The 20438-nt window shown below is 44.8% G+C and overlaps 2 protein-coding genes across 2 annotated transcripts in view; one reads left to right on the top strand and one right to left on the bottom strand.

The window, feature by feature from the left end:
- CHMP4B (charged multivesicular body protein 4B) overlaps positions 1-19866 on the top strand; it is a 37072-nt gene extending 17206 nt beyond the window's left edge. Inside the window, exons 2-5 of the mRNA XM_006179278.3 lie at positions 15523-15700; positions 16505-16619; positions 17650-17776; positions 19000-19866. Coding sequence (XP_006179340.2) covers positions 15523-15700; positions 16505-16619; positions 17650-17776; positions 19000-19064 — 485 coding nt within the window. The 3' untranslated portion in view covers positions 19065-19866. The remainder of the gene's footprint in view (positions 1-15522; positions 15701-16504; positions 16620-17649; positions 17777-18999) is intronic.
- LOC102512904 (60S ribosomal protein L39-like) lies at positions 6889-7121 on the bottom strand. The gene has a single exon (XM_032462135.1). The coding sequence runs from the start codon at positions 7060-7062 to the stop codon at positions 6889-6891; it is 174 nt and encodes a 57-aa protein (XP_032318026.1). The 5' UTR covers positions 7063-7121.
- Positions 19867-20438: the final 572 nt, after the last annotated feature.

The following is a 20438-nucleotide window of genomic DNA, read 5'->3' on the forward strand; positions in this document are numbered from 1 at the left end:
GAGGTTGGAGCCAGGAACTGGTTCCTTCTTTCCTTTCTTATTGACCCTAGGAGTTAGACCAGTGGGGGTCTTGTGATGGCATAAACAGAGTGGGGTCTGACAAGGGTAAAAATCTCATTAGAGCTCCCTCTCAGAGTTGTCAGGGTCTCAGGCTGTTGCTGGGGTTTTTAGTCCCTTGAGGTTTTTTAAAAACTTTTTTAGCAGCCGTACATGGTTCAAATAACCTCATATGTGGAAAAGCAATGAATGCAGGTCCTTGGGTAGTTTAAATCCTTCTGGCTTGGTAGAAAATATTTAGTTGTTTGAAAAACCTCTGAAACATTTTCTCTAAGCCCAGGGGTCCTTGAAAACCACTGGCTGAGACAGAGTGATTGGCCAGACTGTAGGCATTGCTTCCTCCTCATTCATTCAACTGACACGTAGGCTTGAGTACCTCATCTATACCAGGGACTGTCCGCCAGAGGTTCACTGGGCTGTCTAGGGGGATGTCAGTTACAGCACAGTGTTAGTGTTTTTGGGCAGCCTTCCCCAAGGGCTGGTGCAGGAGCACGCAGGTCCCAGCCTGGTCTGGGGGAGTGGAGTAATCAAGAAGCTGCTGCCTGGACAGCCCAGTGGAGCTAGCCAGATGAAGTATGAGAAGGGTGGGAAGAGCTAGAAGCCTGAGGAGGCTGTAGAGAATGAAGTCAGTATGGGGTTTTCTAGGCAGGGGAGTGAAATGTTAAGGTTCGTGTTTAGAAAGACCACAGATGACAAGTGGAGAAGGGATGGGAGGGGGCATCCCTAACCCCTTCTCACACACACACATGCATCCAGGTCCCACAGCCCAACCCTCAACCTAGTGAGCAACCACCCAGCACACACCCAGCTGATCCCACACAAAGCCCTACCCTGGATATGATCCTCTTGCTCTTGGGTCTTCTTTGCTCTAGCTACTGGGAGGGGCCTTCCTTCCCTCAGTGTGCTGAAGAACTAGGAGCTGTGACTTAGGCTGATGATTTCTGTGTGGGCAAAGTCTCTTCTAGCCCTGAAGAAGGGAGAGGCTAAAGTTGCCTTCCATGTTGCATCCTTGATCCGCGTCTGCCAGAATTGGGAGGGGTGGCAAATGGCTATGGGGGAGGAGGTGGGAATTGCTAACCACCTGGCTCCTCAGTCAGGGAGAGTGAGTGTAGAAATGAAGCAGGAAACCTGACTTTAGCCAAACTCCCACCTTATCCCCCTGACCTAGGTGGCTGGCAGGGTGCATGTAGGGGAAGAAATCGCCCTGTCCTCTTGAGATGCTCTTTAACTCTAATCCCTCCTTTTGCCCTGAGCTCCTCAGAACTCATGAACTCAGAACTTTACTATATGCATCTCCCTACCATGAGACAGGATCTGTGACTGGGAAGAAAAAGGAAGAGGGAGGTTCTCACCCTGGGAGGTAAGGTCACCTTATGTCATCCAAACCAGGCACTAAGAGTCAAAGAGGGTGCCATTATAATTACTGTGGTACATCAGATATAAACGGACTGTCCCAGGAAAACCAGGTATATGGTCACCCTACTGAGAACTTGGGGTAACCCAGCTCACACACACACACACACACACAAATTGCTGAGGGCAGAGAGTAGCTAGAAGGAAATGTCAATTCTGTTGTTATCTTCCTGGAGGCAGTAAGGTCTGTGCTGGAGGAAGTTCGGGGTAGCAGGGTTGGGAGATGGAAATAGCAAGAAAGTTGATCTATAGAACTTGGTGGACCAATCAAGAACTCCTGATAAATCCAAGAGGTCCTGGCTGTGGGAATATCTGTCTCCTTTTGCTCTAGCTCCCACATTTAACTCTTTGGGGGATCCTTTTGAAAATCCAGTTAAGTGCCTCAGAAAACTATACATACAGTACATGTGAAATTGCACATGTTGTATTAGGGATTCCAGAACCCAGATTGAGAATCCCTGCTCCTACTTCTCTTGTTTTCCTGTTCTACGTCATTTCTTGAATCAGCCAGTTTGTTTTTAGTTGCAGTTGAAGGGGAACTTACTGACTCACATGAATGTGGGAAAGGGCAGGGTGGAGCTGGTCTCTCTCCGCATGTTACTTAACTGACTTCCTTGTGAGTCTGGGCCATGTGTGCAGGCTGCTCTGGCTTACAGCTTTGAATCCTGGAGGTAAAAGAATTGATATCTCCTGCCCCTATTTCTGTCCTCTGGAATCTCTAGCAGATTCCAGAAAACGAATCTGATTGACTGCTTGGGTCATGTGTTCATGACTAGACCAATCAACATAATGGAGGAGGGGGCTGTTCTGCAGCCCAGCTTGCATCACAAGCCTCCTCCACCCCTATGGCCAGGGAGGCAGGGTCTATTTGCAAAGGCTGGGGTTTGAGGGGGTTGGTTCTTAGGAGAACAACTGCCCCTGCACTTTTCTCCTCCTCCCTGGTAGAGCTCACTGCTCCTGCTCATCTGTTCTTTCCCAGCCCCAGGAGAGCTTATGGAGACGACTGGAGACCTGGGTTCTGGTCTGAGGTCCACTCCTCCACTAGGCTTTGTTCAGCAGGGATTTACTGAGCACCTATGCCATGCCTGAACGTCCCTGGACCTCAATTTTCCCGTCTGTACAAACAAGGTTGGATTTATTCCCCAAGAGTGTGTTTGTGCAGCAAACCATCCCTCACTGAGCACCTACTATGTACCAAAGATACTGAGTAGAGATACAGTCCCTCCTCCTAGGAACTTACATTCTAGTTAAATTACTGGTGGTGTGAAAGTGGAGATACTCAATAGGTTCTAGGACTCTGAGGTTCTGTGCCCCCATTTTTTGTGGACCAAGGCAAGACTGTCTTTTCCCAGAAAGGCACTAGCTTCCTGTGGCCCCTCTTGCCCTCCATCCCTTGCTGCTATTTGTCTCTACAACCCTCTTATCAAGTGTCTCTGATTCTAAAAGGATAAAAAGCTGGTTTGCTTTTCTGTCTTACTTTGGAGAAACCCTAAAAAGTGTTTTCTGCTGGCATTTCCCTCTTCCCCCCCTCACTTCCCCACCAAAGATCCCAGCCCCCAGACCTTTGTTGTCATCTCAGTTGCCAGGGTGCTCTCGTGCTTGCTCAGGCAGAAGGGGGCTCTTTTTGGCACAGATTCAGCTGGAAGCAGAGGAAGAAAAGCCAGCTGGGAAAGAAACATTTCATCCCAGCCTGAGAACAGAAACCACGTTCTGCTTCCCCTCTGTCCCAGCCAAGAACCTGGTCACCCTCAGTAAGCCCGCTGAGAGCATCCATCCTGGGACCTGGCGGGTATGATGAGGAGCTCAGTCAATGCCTTCACTTCCTGGTGGGACCAGACCACAGTTCCAGTGCTGGGCTTAGTTAAGTTATTCTTAGTAGATGTTTGCTGTTTTAAATATAACTGACTTTTCATAGCTACAGGTGGGGAAGAAATTGGCAGTTTTATTTGTTACTTTTTTGTTTCGATTAGATAATCATGTAAATGGTACATGATTTAAAAAGTGCCTTTCCTGCCCCAGCTGTTCAGTGCCCCTCCATGAGGCAGCCAGTTAAAAGGCCCAGAGATGGTCTCTGTAAATTAAAAACACATACCTGTATATTCTCCTGACACATATGCAGAAAGGGCAGTGATTAGGTTACTTTTGAATCCCGTGCTCTTTAGAGTTTTTTAAGAAGTTATTTAGATTTGATCCACCCAGAAGTCCATGAACTTCTTTGTCTTCATGGATTTAGAGAATATTAATTCAAATATCAGGTACTAATTTGAATTTTGAAGTTCACAACTCCACAGAAAGACTTGGTGAGAATGATTTTTCCTTCCTGCTTCATCATCTCTCCCCTGAGTCACTAGTCTCTGTGAGAAATAGCATCTCAATCACCTGGTTGCCTCTGCCAGGAGCCTGGAAGTTGTTCCTGACTCCCTCTCCATTTCCTTCCTCTGCTTATTCAAACAAGTGATACAGCCCAATGGAGCCTTCTCTCCAGGTGTAAGTTCATTTTCTTCTGGTCAGCCCCTCTGCTGCGGCCTTAGGTCACTCCCTTAAACCCAAACCCCTTGGATTATTGTAGTAGTTGCCAGCCCTTTCTCCCCACAGCAGCTAGAGAGATCTTTCTCAAATGCAAATCTGATCACATTCTTGGCCTGCTTAGAATCTTTCAGTGTCTTCCCTCTAACCCTGGCATGAAGTCCAGAGCAGCTCCTTAATAAGACAAGCCTGTTGTTGAATTTCTCTCTTGGGCTTTTACCTTTCTTTGCTCCCTCCCTCATTCTCTCTTTCCTCTCTGTTCCTCCTGACTGGGATGTATCCCTCTTAACTCTCTCTTATCATTCTTCAAAACGTGTGATAACTCCAAAAGTTAGGTTCTTCTCCTTTGGGCTCCCACAGTGCCCTGTGTTTATCTCTCATCATATCACTTTGTCCATCTGTCTGCTGGTTTGTGAGCTTCTTCAGCCTTGGGGCTGTATCATTTTTGTTCGTGCTTCCATGGCAAAGTGTGAACAAAGTGTGATTCCTGGTATAGTAGAAGGAGTGTGAATTTGGGTCGTACAAGGTATTTGTCATTCTAAGTTGTCAGAATTATTGGCATGAAGTTGTTCATAATATTCCCTTCTTTTCCTTTTCGTATCAGTGGAATCTGTAATGATGTCACATGTATCATTCCTGATATTAGAAGTTCAATATTTTTCTTCGTAAAGAACCAGATTTTTATTTCATTGACTTCTGTTATTTGTTTTCTGTTTTATTTTTTACTTATTTAAAAAATTTGTTGAGATATAATTGGCATATAACATTGTTATGTGTGTGTGTGTATGATCATTACAATAAGTGGTGATCCAATAAATGATCACTACAGTAAGTCTAGTTTACATCTCTCTATATTCTGTTTTATTTATTTTCACTTTGATCTTCATTGCCTTTCTTCTGCTTACTTTGGGTTTCATTTTTTCTTCTTCTAGTTTCTTAGGGTAGAAACTGAGGACACTGATTTGAGGTTTTTCTTCTTTTCTAATATAGGCATTTAGTGCTATAAAATTTCCCCTAAGTGCTGCTTTCTCAGAAATCTTGATATGTGTTTTCATTTCATTCAGTTCTAAAGATTTTGTAATTTCTCATTGTATTTCTTTTTTGATCTATGGGTTATTTAGCAATATGTTATTTAGTTTCCAAATATTTGGAAATTTTCCAGAGATCTTCTGTTTATGATGTATCATTTAATTTTATTGTGGTCAGACAACACACTTGGTATGACTGGAAGCCTTTTAAAATTTATTAAGACTAGTATTATGGCTCAAAATATGGTCCATCTTGGTAAATGTTCGTATACACATGAACAGAATGAGTATTCTGTTGGTAGTGGAGTGTTTTATAAATGTCAGGACAAGTTTGTTGATTTTGTGCTGTTCAAGGCTTCAGTATCCTTACTGACGATTCTCTGTCTGCTCATTCTATCAGTTATATTGATAAGGGTATTGAAATCTGACTGTAATTGTAGATTTGTCTATTTATCCTTGCAGTTCTATACATTTTTGCTTCTTGTATTTTAAAACTCTGTTATTAGGTATATAAATATTTACACTCTCATTTCTCTTCTCCTGGCATACGTGCTTTTTTTGTCATATGTTTGCTTTTACATATGTTATAAACCCAACAGTACATTTTTTTTTAAAAGAGGTTGAAATAATTAAAAAGTCTTATATGTTTAGCCAAGTATTTATCCTTCGTGGTGTTCATCATACCTCTGTGTAGAGCTATATCCATTTGGTATCATTTCCTTCTGCCTAAAGGACTTTCTTTAAAATATGTTGTATGGATCTGCTAGTGTTGAATTCTTTCACCTATTCCTTGCCTGACAAAATCTTTATTTTGCCTTTGTTTTTAAAAGATTTCACTGTGTTTAGAATTCTAGGTTGACAGGGTTTATTTCTTTTTGGTACTTAAAAAATAGTGCTCTACCGTCTTCTTACTAGCGTTGTTTCTTATGTGAAATCTCTGTCATTCTTCTCTTTGTTGCTTTGTATGTCATGTGTATTTTTTTTTCCTTTGTCTGTTTTTATGATTTTATCACTGGTTTTGAGCAATTTTACAATAGTGTGCTTTGGTATAGTTTTCTTCATGTTTCTAATGCTCAGGGTTTGTTGAACTTCTTGGATCTGTGGGGTTTTGCGTTTTAGCAAATTGGAAAAATTTTGGCCATTAATTCGTGAACTGTTCATTTGTCCTCTCCTTTGAGGACTTCAGTTACACTTACATAGGCTGCTTGCAGTTATCTCACAGCACATTGATGCTCTTCTCATTTTAAAAATTATTTTTTTACTATGTTTCATTTTGGGTAGTTTCTATTGCCCTGTCTTCAAGTTTACAAGGCTTTTCTTCTGCAATGTCAATCTGCTGTTAATCCCATCCAATAATTTTAATGTCTAGAAAACTCAATTTGAGTCTTTAAAAAAAAGTGTTATAACTATATAGGTTCATATATTGTTAGAGCTGGAGGAAGATCTTGGAATGAAGCCATTCTTTTTTTTGGAAGTGGGGTTTGTTGCTGTTGTTCCTTTTTAAAAATTTGTGGTTTTTGGGGGGGGGAGGTAATTAGGTTTATTTATTAATTTTTTAATGGAAGTACTGGAGATTGAACCCAGGACCTCGTGCATGCTAAGCACGCGCTTTTACCACTGAGCTATAGCCTCCTGCCCTGATCCATTCTTCTTATGTTCTTTTTTTTTTTTCCAACAAAAGTCTCACATATTTAATACTAAACCAGAGCACTAGTGCAGAAACACTGACACAAAGAGAAAAATCATTTTCCCAATTAAACACATCCAGCCATTCAGATAGTAATGATGTTTTCAGAGTGATATGGTAGGATCCAAGTACCTTGACACAGCATAAATATGTGTGCCACCTCATATGCAGGGCTCCTTATAGACCCAGCTTGGTTTTTCTCCAATGTCTTCTCTTGGAATTGTACCTGATATTGTTACCAGTTTTCATTCGAATCCATTGGGGAATGGGACAAGTCTGCTTTTGTTTCTTGGCCAGGAATTGCTTGATCCTGAAAGTCTTGTGAGAAGTCATGGCGAGGAGCAAATTCATCCTCACATAGGATGGCAGAGAAGAGAAGAGAGTCCATTCTTCTTACATTCTCGATGAGGATTCTGAGGCCCTAAGAAATCAGAGTCCTTGCCAAGTGATGTGATTTGGTCATGGCAGAGTTAGATTTAGAAGCCGAATCCAGGAACACGAAATCTGTGTTACAGGTTCTGTTTAGTCAGAAGTCTCCCCAGGAATAGTGGAAGGAGCACTGTCCCAGTGGCAGGGCACCTGGATTCTTCCTTGGCCATTATGTCTATAACCATGTGGCCTTGAGCAAGTTGTTGAGCCGTTGTGGCTTCAGTTGCATGTCTTTAAATTGGGCATAACTGTAACTGCCTAAAGGCAAGGGATTGTCCCCTAGAACTAAGATTGATGTCAGATGTTACAGGTGATCAGGTGTAAGGTGGTGGGCAGCCGTAGGTGCTGCAGTGAACTGGAGAGTTTGTGCCCCTTCTAAGAGGATGGCTACTACTTAACTCTACTCAGTTGTTGCCAGACAGCAACGTGGGCTCAGTATTGCCAGATAATCTGCATTTTCAAAAGGAAGCCAAAAATCTGGATTTTCGTCTGAAATATGTAACATCCAGATTTACACATTAAGACATGGGACAACTAAGACAAATATTTGAGCTGTATGGGTGTTCAGTTTTAGCCTCTGATAGCTGTTTAAATGAAATTCTATGACCTGGTTGCCACACAGGAAAGAACCTTGCCTCACCTCCCAGGACACAGGCCGTCTGACTGTGGCCCTTGATCACCAAGGGCAGATCACTTTCCTTCCTGGGATCCTTGTTCCCCCAGCCTGGCCCTGAGTTGCCCTTATCACAAAGAGGTACTTCCTGGATGCCTCCTGTTTCTGGGAAGTGAAACATCTTCTCTTCCTACCCAAATTGAACCTAGCTGCAGCAGAGCTGTGGGAAGCCATCAGCTGCCCTTTCAAGGAAAGGAGGAGGTAGCCACACAGGCCTTTGCACTATTCCCTTGGGTGAGCCTGACTCCTCTTGGCTATTTTCTTTTCCTCCTTATGGCCCAGGCCACTCCTACTGGCCCCGTCTGGAACAGTCTGCTGTTCACTCTGAGTCTCTGTTACCTCTCTCCAGCTGTAGTCACAGCGGAGGTCCCAGGCTCACTGTCCCTTAAACAAGCCTATAGACCTTTGGTTTTAAAGTTCTAGGCATCCCAGTAGGGGTTAACACAGAAAGTGGGTAAGTGACAGAAGTTTGGGAAACTTTATCAAGATCTTGTAGCTATGGTCCCTAGGTCTTCTAGAATATAGAGGGAAGGTCATTTTAGGTCTTGGAAAAGATCTTGAGGCCATTATAGGATAAGAAGACAGAGGGCCCAGCCCACTGGCCTTAGAAAAAATGACAGGGCAACACTGGGCATTCTGGAGTGCCCTCTCTCCCTATCTCAGTGCTGTTAGGGCCACAGAATGTAGGTTCCACCCTTGAGGAGCTTGTGGTATAGGAAAGACATAGGGCAGGCATGAGGAAAGAAGACATTTATTTATTCTTTAAAACAGAAAAAAACAAAAAATACTTCACTGCAAACTCCCTAACTATGTAGAATTGTCATCCCAAACTCAGAGAGCCTGGTAAAATGCTTAGAATTTATCATTTAAAATCCACTAGAATTTTTTTTTTTTAGTCAGAGGCTTTTACTGCCTACCCTGATGGATTACTAATTAGTCAGGGGTTTCTGGGCAGGCTGAGCTGCCCCTTGGATGCCTTTGGTGCCAGACTGCTGGCTTTTAGAATCAGTTGGGTGGAGAGGCACAGAGGCTCTCAGATCCCCAGGGTTAGGCAGAAGCAGGCCAGCTGGTGCAGGGTAAAGATTCCTCTGTAAAAACATGCCCTTTGCAGATAGGCAACCTGGCATTGATCCAGGCCTGTCACTGCCTGCTTGTATGACTTGGGCAGGTGATAAACTCTCTGTGCCTCAATTTCCCTATCTGTCAAATGGGACACTAATAGTACCTACCACATAGGGTTGTTATGGGGGGCCGGTGAGCGTGTAAAGCACAAGTCATGGTGCCTGGCACCTAGGAAGCTCCTCATAAGTGTTAACTGCTGTTACATCTCTCTACTGTGCCACAGCTTTACACCCTTTCTTGGAGAGACTCACTGGGCTGAGGGAGGGACAGGAAGATCCAAAACTCCCCAGAGAGAATGTCAGACACAGGCAAGGAGCTGGGGGGATGCAGAAGGGGAAATAAATGGGCAAGATGGAGAGAATGCTCATATTTTATCGAGTATTTTTGAAGAGATTATCATTCTCATTCATCCTTGGGGTAGCTGTTTCACTCCCATCTTCTATTTGATGAAGAGGTGAAATGACTTACCCTAGACCTGTGTCTAGGCCAGGATTCTGACACCAAGCCCCATGCTGTTTTCTCTGTGCCCCAGTGCTGGTACAAGTCAGCCAGGACCAAAGTTGATGAAGCTTGTGTTGGCTAAATAATCAGGGTGGTTTTAAATTGTTTTTTCCCAAGCTGTTTTTTTTGGTGGGGTAGGGTGGCAGGGAGTGGTAGTGGCCCTGGTTCTCTTTGTACTAAAATAGGCTCTGAGAAGTCCGGCAGTTAATACCAGTGACCAACATTTATTAAACATGAATGTCTGTCTGGCCAAAGGCCAGGAGCTTCACATACATGTCTCATTTTAATCCTCACAATAACTATGAGGTGAGTATTATTATTATCTGAGGATTAGTGAGGTTAAGTAATTTGCTTAGGGTTTACTTGATAGTGGAGCTGAAACTCACAGCTGGACAACTGGACTCCCTAAATGACCATTGTAATTTGATGCAACCCAGCATTTCCTAAGCTTATTTGAACGTGTCTTATCTTGCCTTTACCTTCCTTTTGCAGAACATACTTTCTATGTACTGCTTAAATGATTTTGGAGCAGTTTGCTATTCTGTTGGTATGTTAATTGGGAGGCTTATTTCTTTTATTTTAGTCCGTAAGCAACAGATAAGGGGCTTCTTTCTTTCTCTCTAGAATTTTCCCTTGCAGCGAGTACTGTACTTCCTGTGTATTTGCTGATGAAGTCAGCAGGGTTTCAGACTCTACTTTCCTGGTCGTACACAAGTACTTATTTTACCACCGCTGAATGGCGTGCATTAGCTCCAGGCCACGGAGAGCAAATTAGGGGAACTGGGAGATACATCACAGAGAACGAGGCTGCTCTGAAAAATGCTGTCTGCACCTCTAGCCTGAACTCTCCAGCTGTGTGGGAATAACTCCCACAGTGTCAGGAGCAGCATTCCAAGGCTTTTGAAAGATGAGGCACTCTTTTCTGCAGGTGAGCTTGGGACACTGAGTGACAGTGAACACAAAACCGCCTCCATCTAGGCTTAAAGGTGCATTTTGGTTTCAGAGACCTTTCTGTAGGTTCCTGCCACCTTTATACAGAGTAGAGAAACGAGAGCCCGGCCCTGTGCCCGTCTTCTGACTGCAGGCAGGATCAACAGCACGCATTTGGGGAAGGTACTCTGGAACTAGGCAGACCAGCACTTCTTTTCTGTTAGTTTTTCTTTTTCTTCTAACTGGAGATTTAGGAAGCATATTGGGTAGCATTCCAGTTCTTTAATGCATCAGCATGAGGTTTTAAGTGGGGTTTGCGAAAGTCGGGGTTTGTGAAAGTCAGAGTTTGGAGATTGGAGAAAGAATGTTAGGAGTCTGGTTTCCTTATGGCGGGGAAACTGCTGATTTATTTATAGTGACTTTATTTGGAGATAACCGACGTAATGGAAAGAGCCCTGGGCTGCAGACCTGGGTTCTAGTCCTGATTCTTCTTCTGACTTGCTGCAGGATCCTGGCAGGCTGTCTCACCTTTTCTGAACATTGTTTATTCTCAGTTATGTAAGACGACAAGTTGAACTTCAGTATCTCCAAAGAGTCCTTCAAGCCCCGTCTGCCTTTGATGCCAGGATTGTAACTCTTATTTGGTCAGGGTTTGGCAGGACATCTGATGCCATGTGGTGCAGGGGTGCTTGCTAGTAACCATCACTGAAGGAGGATGAGTTTCTTTGACATTGGTGGTTAACTCTGTAGTTTCGACTGTAAGTCTTTTCTTGTCAACATACACAGGGCAGATGACAGGTGACTCAACAAAGTGACTAGTGGCTTGAAGGCCAGGTGTGGTTCTCCTGGCTGAGAGCACCCTGAACATCTGAGGTTTATTCAAGGGCACGATGGGCAAGGAGCATCTGACTGATTGCTGGAGGCAGGCAAAGCAGGGTTTCCTCAGCTTCATTCGGCTCCCTGCCTGCCAGCCCTGCTGTGACCAGGCTGCTAAGGGTTCTCCAGAATTCTCACTTAGCGTTGCATTTGTGTGTAAGTGTCCTCTGGAGTGTGTTTGTATTTGCTGTGTAGTTCATGCTGAGAGTGGGAAAGAACCAGCGCTTGCCTCCTCTCCTGGCCCTTGGACCTTCTCTGCATGAATTCAGATGTAATCATGATGCATGAATTCAGTTTTTGAAAGGACACTAGACACCATCATTCATTCAGTGCAAGGACCCTCCTTCTCCCCAGTGTGTGAATCTCTCTGTACTGGTTGTTAGTATACACTTATGACATCTTAGCATTTGTTAGATGCCCAAGGCTAATGGCCCTTATTCTGAATGCCCCCAAATCAAAGCAGACAAACTTGCCCTCCTCAGCAACCCTTCAAAGAGAAGTCAAGCCTGCCTTTGCCAAGGAGAAAGGAATGTCCTACCTAGTTGAACTGAAGCGTTCTCTGAAAATGATTTCTCTGCAGTCACCAACAGATGCCTTGCTGGTCCCGGGTGAATGTCTTTTTGACTAGTCTGTCTGCTTCTTAGGGTATCTCTTCTGTATTTTTTCTCCAAATAGCTGTTTAGAGTGTCTAATGAAGCAACTGTCTGGAGACCAATGTTTATTTCAACATGGTTGGAGTTGTTTTTGCTTCAGCTTTCAGAGCCAATAAAGCTGGTTATTAGATTCTGTAATTGCTGCTGTAATTACTCTCTTGGAACCAGCAAAGGCATAATTAAATATGGAGATTCCAAGGACTATTTTTTCCATCTAAAAGCAACCTTTTAAACTTCTATTGGCTTGGGTTAGATTTCAGTTGTTAAAGCATTGTGTTAATGAATGACATGGGGTAGGGAGAGGGGCATTCTGTGGCAGAAAAGGGATTTATTTGGGCATCTCTTTGAATATTTGGTTTAGATGAACTCCTTGTTAACCCAGTACTTGTTTTGTTTTGTTTTCATTTTTCCCCAGTTTTATTGAGATGTAATTGACATATAGCATTATATTAGTTTTAGGAGTACAACATAATGATTTGATATATGTGTATATTGTGAAATGATTACCAAAATACATTTAGTTAACATCCATCACTTCATATGATTACATTTTTTCCCTTATAGTGAGAACGCAGTACTTGTTTTTTTAACCCAACCACCAGGAATTTGGAGAAGTATAAAGCAAGATACTAAGAGCTAGCACATATTTATATAAAACATTAGGTCTGGCATTGACTTGGCTATATACAGAAGCAAATCTTTGTGGTCAGCAGTAAGGTTGGGATGGAGGATGTTTTACTTGAAGTGTAACAGTCTACAAAAAGAGCAGCATTTTACTCATTTAGTTTGCCCAAAGTTATACTTCACTACTGTGCCACAGGTTTGTTAAGATACAGAGTGGTTCAGATGTACCCTTTCTCTTTGGGATTCTCAACTAGTTGAGAAGTACACACAAGAGTTAGATTGGAGTAAACAAATGAACTGTTTCTGCCAGGCCATCCTGGAGAGTTCACCGCAAGGAGGGGAAGAGAGTGAGTGAACCCTTCAGGCAGGAGGGGGAGCCCCGGAGGGCCGGGCTATCTGCTAAGGACCTTTTCCTCCTCTCAGAGAGGGCACACCTCATGGTGATGATGGAGGGAAAAGTTCCTGTTTTATGGATCAATATGAAGGCAGGGAAAGAATCCTGCCAAATGTTTCGGCCAGTATTTCAGTGAGACATTATCATTTCTCCTTTGAGTCAGAAGTGCACAGGAGATAAAATATGGCTGTAGCCCACATGAGGACCCCTACATAGAATATATGACAAACTTAAAAAAAAAACCCAGGTGAAATTGGAAATTCCGTTTAATACCTCAGAACACCTTGTTGAGTCTTGACTGGTGGGCAAGTTGTTTTAGGCTGGGCTATGCCATGGGTGGCGGGGACAGCTGAGGAGGACCTGGGAAAGGGGCACATGTGGGACGTTGGCCTGAGAATGCTTGAGAATCACTTGTTGACTGGGGTGTGTCTAGGTCAGTTTCTGTGGAAAAGCAGCACAGCATAAAGAAAGTCAGGAGGAAGCAGCCTCGGGCCTGAGCACTTAGATACCAGGGCTCTCCCTGGAGACCTTCCCTCTGCGGTGATGGTCAGTGGCAAAGGGATACAGGCCTGGTGCTGGGGCTTCCAGATCTGGCTTGTGAGAATCCCAGTCCCTTGCGTCCCATGGGACCTCGCAGGCCATGATAAACCACGCAGAGGCTTTAACCTGTGGGCAGAAGGAGCTGTTGAGGGTTTCTAAGCAAGGGAAGGACGTGGCTGAATTTGTACTTCCTCTTCTGTGGCCCCACAGTTCCCTTGACACTCCCTGCTGGGCTGGATGGCTCCTCCAGGGCAGGGTCCTGCCTTTTTCATTAAGTGGGAGACATAACAGAATGGCAGGGCATGGTCTTTGAAGTTCCATAACTGGCTTAATCCCCTCTCTGCCTCCTACCACTTGGTTACCTGAGTTACTTAGCCTCTCTGGACCTGTTTCCTCATCTGCTAAAAAGGATGGTTATTTCTACCCTAAAGGGTTGCTGTTGTGAGGTATTTGCTTGGCAGGCATGACTTAGTACCAGCAGAGGTGAAGATGTTCAGCAAAGGGTCTTAGGTATCTTGGGTGTGACTGCAGGTTGGATTTCTTGACGTCTTAGGCCATTCTGGCCATTCATACCAGAATCAGAGAGATAACAGGTTGAATAGCTTTTCAGCTATTAACACATTTAATTGTTTTCAGGTTTTTTGCACTGTTTCTTTAGCTTGCTTTATCCTTTGGGAGGAATTTTCCTGTTGGTTTTACCTGCTGCTTTTGGAGGTGCTCTGGACTTACATGCAGGCGTAGGCTTTTTTCCCTTGGCAAATGGTTCTCAGGATGCAATCCTAGGCTAACAGGAAGCTTTAGTGGAAGGCGTAAGGGGCCTATTCAGGTGACATATGGAGAGACCACAGTCCTGTCAGGGAGGTGATTGACTATTACCGACAGCCTGCAGGAGGTGGCTTTGGTGTGGAGCTTGGGGACACAGGGGAGCACAGGTGTGTCAGTGAGTATGTGTATACGAACCTATGTGAGGTGAGTGCTGTCCGGACCAAGTCAGGTGCCGGGCAGCTTCCCTGCCAGCCTGTCCTTCTGCTTCAGTCTGTGCGGAGCTGCCTCCTGGCTTCAATGCCCAGCTGAAGACACTCTTTAGTGTAAAGCGGGGAACTAAAGACTAAGGGGAGGGAAGCTTGGGTTCTGAGTAGGGAGATGTGATTTTGGCTCTTGCCCTGCTACCAGTTCACCTTGGTCAAATTGCGTGCTTTGACTGGACCTTGAAACAGGATGATCTCTACAGGCTTCACACGCCAGGAGGCTAAGATAGACGATGGCATTGATCTGACCAAATGGTCAGATTCTAATGATTTATTTCAGTTGTGCTCTGTTCTCTCTGATAGAGAAAGCTGTAGTTACCATCTCCAGGCAAAGGCCTTTTTGCTTTTGTTGAATACATTTCCAGAAGGAAATTACTGGGTCAGAGGGCAGGAACAACGTTCTGGCTGTTGCTATGTGTTGCCATGTTACTTTTCAGAAGTATTATAACAATTTACAGTTGTTGCTGTATGTGAGAGAACATTTTAACCCCAAATGATCCAGTATTTGCTATAGTCATTATTTATTATTTTGTAATTCAGTTGACATAAAATGATGACACTCTAAAGCTTTATAATAATTAGAACTGCTGGGGTTTTTTGGGTGTCCACTATGTTTAATGTTGTGCTAGGTATTTTTAGATGTTATCTCATTTCCTTCTCACAGTGAACCTATCAGAGAGGCTAAGTAGCTTACTAAGGTTGTGAGCTGGGGTTTGAACCATTTAAGACAATTTGACTTCAAAGCACATTCTTTTTCTGGATGCCTCTCCATGCTTTGATTCATGTGTGTGTGTCTGTGTGTGTGATTACCAGAGAGTGTGAACTTTTGCTTCTGTGCCAGCTGCATTTTGAAGTATGTGAATTTCGTATAGTTTTCTTAGAAAATGGAATGTCCTCTTTGTATAGAGATTATTAACTGTCTGTTATAGTGGAAGGAGAAACTGCGATGCATCCATCACAATTAGGAAGAAGACTCTAGTGAACTCCAGGTCGTCGCCATGTGTCTGGGCTCTCTGAAACCCTGTTTTCTCCCCCATGCAGCGGCCCTCCAGGCACTGAAGCGCAAGAAGAGGTATGAAAAGCAGCTGGCACAGATCGACGGTACGCTCTCAACCATTGAGTTCCAGCGGGAGGCCCTGGAGAATGCCAACACCAACACCGAGGTGCTCAAGAACATGGGCTTTGCCGCCAAGGCCATGAAGGCTGCCCACGACAACATGTATGTGGCCACCACTGGTGGAGGGGGGCACCCACGGGGCAGGGTGGTGCTGGCCCTGGAATGCCTCACTCCCAGGCCATGGCCTCGGGCAGACCCCTTGACTTCATTCAAGCACCTAAATTTGTTTTAATTTGCATTCTTATTTGGAACTCCTTCTAAAATGGATTACCTGCCCTGCTGCCTTCAGAAGCAGATCTCATGGAATGAAGCAGTGTTTTCTGAGTAAATCAGGGTTATTGGGATGAGCGTAGAGTTTCAAGCTGAAAAGATCCTTAGAAGGTTCTCTCACCCAGGCCTCTGATGATCAAGGTGTGGAAGTTTGTCCTAGGGAGGGGAGGGGACTTGCCCTGGGTTAAGTGTGAACTTGGATAGAACTAGGATTGCAGTCAATGTCTGTGACTTTTTCCTGGTGCTGTCAGGGGCCCTGAAAAGTGTGGTACATTTGAAGGCTTCAGCTCTCCTGTTCTTGCGTCCATTATTGATGGAATTTTCTGCCTCATCACTTACTCTTAGGCTTTGGCTATCATACTGACAATGTTTTTGACCTCAGCATTCCTTCCTTTATGTGGCTATTTCTCATATACAGTGGCCTAAGAAACTAGTTAATCAGGCTTGTTACAATTATAACTAAAGGCCAGAGTAACACTAGGTTCCAAATGATGGTCTCTCCCAAACAGAACAAAATTCTGCATTTGTTTTAGTGTTTGAACTTGACATTATATATTTGGGGGTGCTTGGAGCCCTTTTTTCCTTCCTTTTGGAAGATTGATTGTCCAGTATAACATCTGTCCATTTCATTTAAAGGGACATCGATAAAGTTGATGAGTTAATGCAGGACATTGCTGACCAGCAAGAACTTGCAGAAGAGATTTCAACAGCTATTTCAAAACCTGTAGGGTTTGGAGAAGAGTTTGATGAGGTGAGTGGTTTCATGCAGATCCCACAAGCTTCACAAATGATACCCAGGCTGTCTTTGATGTGCAGTTGAAACCTCTCTAGCAGGGAGTATGTGGTTTGGGAATCACCACTTCTCATCCCTCCATAGACTTGAACGTGGACAGGGTGTGGTGTTAACCCTCCCTCATTCTGGATCTTGAAGGATGCTTTCACTGTCTGGGGGAGAAGCTTAGGTGGAGTACAGCCTTTGTCTTCAGGCCAGTGTTGGTTTCAGCAAGTACTTCCCCTGCACCTTTCTGTGGTGGGCCCTGGGCTCAGAGCTGGGGCAGCTGTGGTGACCATGCCCTGGAGAAATTTACAGGATTTGCCCTCAGACAACTGTGGTGTGAGATAAAGGTGAAGCCAAGGAAAGAGCATTTATATCTGACTCCTGAAGCAGCCTTCTGGAACTCAGAGCCTACCCAATTCTGCTCTAGCAATTGGAACCTGAGTCTCTTAGGTTTTTAAAATACAGTTACAGGCCCTGTTAAAGGGACTTCATTTTGCCTTAGGTTTGAGTCCACTGAAGATCAGGCCCTCTCCACTGAACGTAATTCTTTGTGCTATCTGATTCCCATGGTAAAGCTGAGATAACAGACTGTGGCTCTTACTCTTGGCTCCCAGCACCAGAGTTTTCATGTTTTCAGAATGGAGTTTGATGGGCTTAGTCAAGTTTATTTCAATTCAGCAAACAGTCCTGAACATTCACTCAGTGTACCCAGTTCTGAGATAAAGAAATGGGAACGAGAAAATAGAATCCCTTTTCTTAAGATGCTCACAGCCTAGCACAGGACCCCACATGCAGACAATAGTAATTGCTCGATAGCGTGTTATTTTCACCAGTAGAAGTGTGTTTAGGATGTTTGAGTCACAGAGTGTGGACCTGGAATTCATCTCCCCTCTGACCCTTTCAGAAGGGATATGTGTCCCCTGAGCCATCAGGTAAGAGGTAACACTGGAGGAGCTGGGATTCCCAGGGATGTCTCTCTCATTTTTGTGTTTCCTTTTATCAGGATGAGCTCATGGCAGAATTAGAAGAACTAGAACAGGAGGAACTAGACAAGAATTTGCTGGAAATCAGTGGACCTGAAACAGTCCCTCTACCAAATGTTCCCTCTATCACCCTACCATCAAAACCCAGTGAGTACTTCTTACCCAGAATCATGACACACCCGTGATGCCATAGGTGGGTAATCTTGTGGTTGGTTGGCCTGAGTTGCCGAGTTGAGAACCAGGTAGGATCTGGTGTGACTGCCCAGTGACAGTGTCACCTGCTCTTCCCTAGTTTCTCTGTAGGACAGGGTTTCTTAACCTTGGCATTGACACAGCCAGATCATTCTTTGGGTGAGGACTCGGGGTGGAGGGGTTCCCTCTTCTGTGCACTGCAGATATTTAGCAGCACCAGTGGCCTCAACCCACTAGATGCCAGTAGCACACCCCCTCTCCAATTTTTGACAACCAACACCGCCTCTGGATTTTGCCAGATGTCCTTGTGAGCTGGGGGGGTATCTTCCCCGGCTGAGAACCGCTATTCTAGAATTACTTCCCTGGGTCACCAAACAAGAGAAAGTTCCAGGCACTTGGAGAAGGTGAGAGTTTAAGTCTAGGACAGCTCTTGCTCCCTGTCTAGTATCCTGTGCTGTGCACACCAGTAAAAACCTATGTCTCAGAGGGAGCCACAATGAGGAAACAGCTTTGATTTTTTTTTTTTAGAGACCTGGTTCTGTAAAACCTTCACTTCCTTCTTCCTGCCCCCCTTCCCTTAATTATTTCACCCTTGGGTAGAAGTATCTACACAGAACCTCTAGAAAAGGTGAAGCAGTGTGAGGGCATGGAGAGAGAGCCCAGGGAGCAGAGTATGACCAGGCTGTGTCTCCAGCCTCTCCCACTGATCAGGTGGCCTCTCTGAGTCAACTGCCTGGGGTGGGGTGCGGGCAGAGGGGGTATGAGCACTGTCCCGCTGTCCAGCAAGCTGCCTTTGGTGTATAGAGGTGATTTAGGCCACTTGAGGTTGGGAGTGGGTGACTGGTGGGGATTAGATCTCTTCTGGAGTTCTTCTGGCTCTCCCCCACCTTAGATGCTCTGGGGCTTGGATCCTGAAGAACTGTCAGTGTAGAATCCTCCGTGTTTTCTTTGGCCCTGGTGAGGGGACAGGGGAGGTGCTGGGGAAACTGCCTGGTTATCTGGAGTTACGTTGCAGCTTTTAGGCACAGAGAAGCAGTCTGCTGATAGCCTGGAGATGAGGCTGGCTGCAAGGGCAGGGCTATTTTGCAGACACTGTAGCACAGCCCTGGCATCCAGCCAGAATGTGTTAAGAACACTGCAAACAGCCTTTCTAAATAGCTTTTGCTTTGTTCACACAGCCAAGAAGAAGGAAGAGGAAGACGATGACATGAAGGAATTGGAATCCTGGGCTGGAACCATTTAACTGGTCCAGTGCAGGCTGGGCCCAGACAGACTCTGGTGGCCTGCATGGCGGGCAGGCGTGTGTGTGTGCGGGGCAGGCAGGACATGGTGCAGGCAGATTCCATCGCTCTCGAATCTCCCTCCAAAGCAGTAGGGCCGCATCACTGCTCACTCTGCATAGCATGGTCTGCACCCAGCGGGACAGGCGGGGGGGAGGGGGTGGGTGGGGGTGGGAGGTGCCTGCTGTTTATAATGTTGAATTTCTGTAAAATAAACTGTATTTGCAAATCCAACATTGAGCTTCTGGACTACGCTAACTCCACTGCTGAACCTCAATGGAAAGGGTCGACCGTTTGCAGTTGAAATGATCTGAAAATGTAGCCTCTGTCCTTTTAAGTCAGCTGACTTGTCGCACATCTCTTTGTAAGCCTTGTACGGTACTGGCAGAAAAGTCGTTTTTTAAAAGCCATAGGCTTTTCCTTGTCCTTAGTTATAATAATACATCTGATTTTGGTTTCCTCAAGAGCTGTACTGTCCATCACCTGTGTACTGGCCCCTGTGTTTACCACTCTGGCCCACTCCTCGCTCCTACTCCCCTGGTCTTTTTGGAGTTTGTGACACTGATTTGAAAAGGATGGTGTTCTCTTGAGAGTGTGTGAGATTGTTAGAGTTAAATTCCAGCTATACATTTTTCTAACATAGCTCTAAGGTCCTGTTGCTGTTTGTGATAACTGATAGATAACTCATTGGAAACATGTGCATACATTTATATTCAGATGAAATTATGGTTTGGATTGTCTATTAAATATCTCAATTAATTTTCATACTTTGCTGTTGTATTTAATCAGTTTGTCGTTTGCTTCGGGAATTGGCCCTTTCCAGGCCAGCATGGTGTCCAGTGGAGTCTGTGGAAACATATGGAAGACGAGCATGACATGTATCAACAATTTGAACCAAGAGCAGAACGTGTCTCTCTAGAAGTGTGTTTAGGTTCTGGGCCCCATGGATCTGTGGCCTTCGTCTTGTTTGGAGACCCTCTGGGCACAGTTCAGGAGTGATTGAGTTCTTGTATGGCTCCAGGATCTTCCCTGGTTCTCCTCTGTCAGAGTGCATGGGCAATGCCAGCAGAACAGCAGACCCTCCACCTGTTGGAAACACTGGTGTTCCCACTGACGAGGCCCATCTGGTGCATTGAAGAAAATAGCCTTTCCCGCGGGAAGGAAGCATACGCCAGTGACTAAGAATCTAGGACACAAATGGTGATCTCGGGTCCGCTGTGACTTGCCCTGTGACTTTGACCCAGCCTCTTCCACTCTCTCTAGTTTTCTTTAGTCTTAAGCTGCCTTGAGAATCTGGTGAACACTGTGGACTTACTCCTTGAGAAAAGTAAATCTAT

The sequence above is a fragment of the Camelus ferus genome, chromosome 19 (assembly GCF_009834535.1).
Source record: "Camelus ferus isolate YT-003-E chromosome 19, BCGSAC_Cfer_1.0, whole genome shotgun sequence".
NCBI lineage: Eukaryota > Metazoa > Chordata > Mammalia > Artiodactyla > Camelidae > Camelus > Camelus ferus.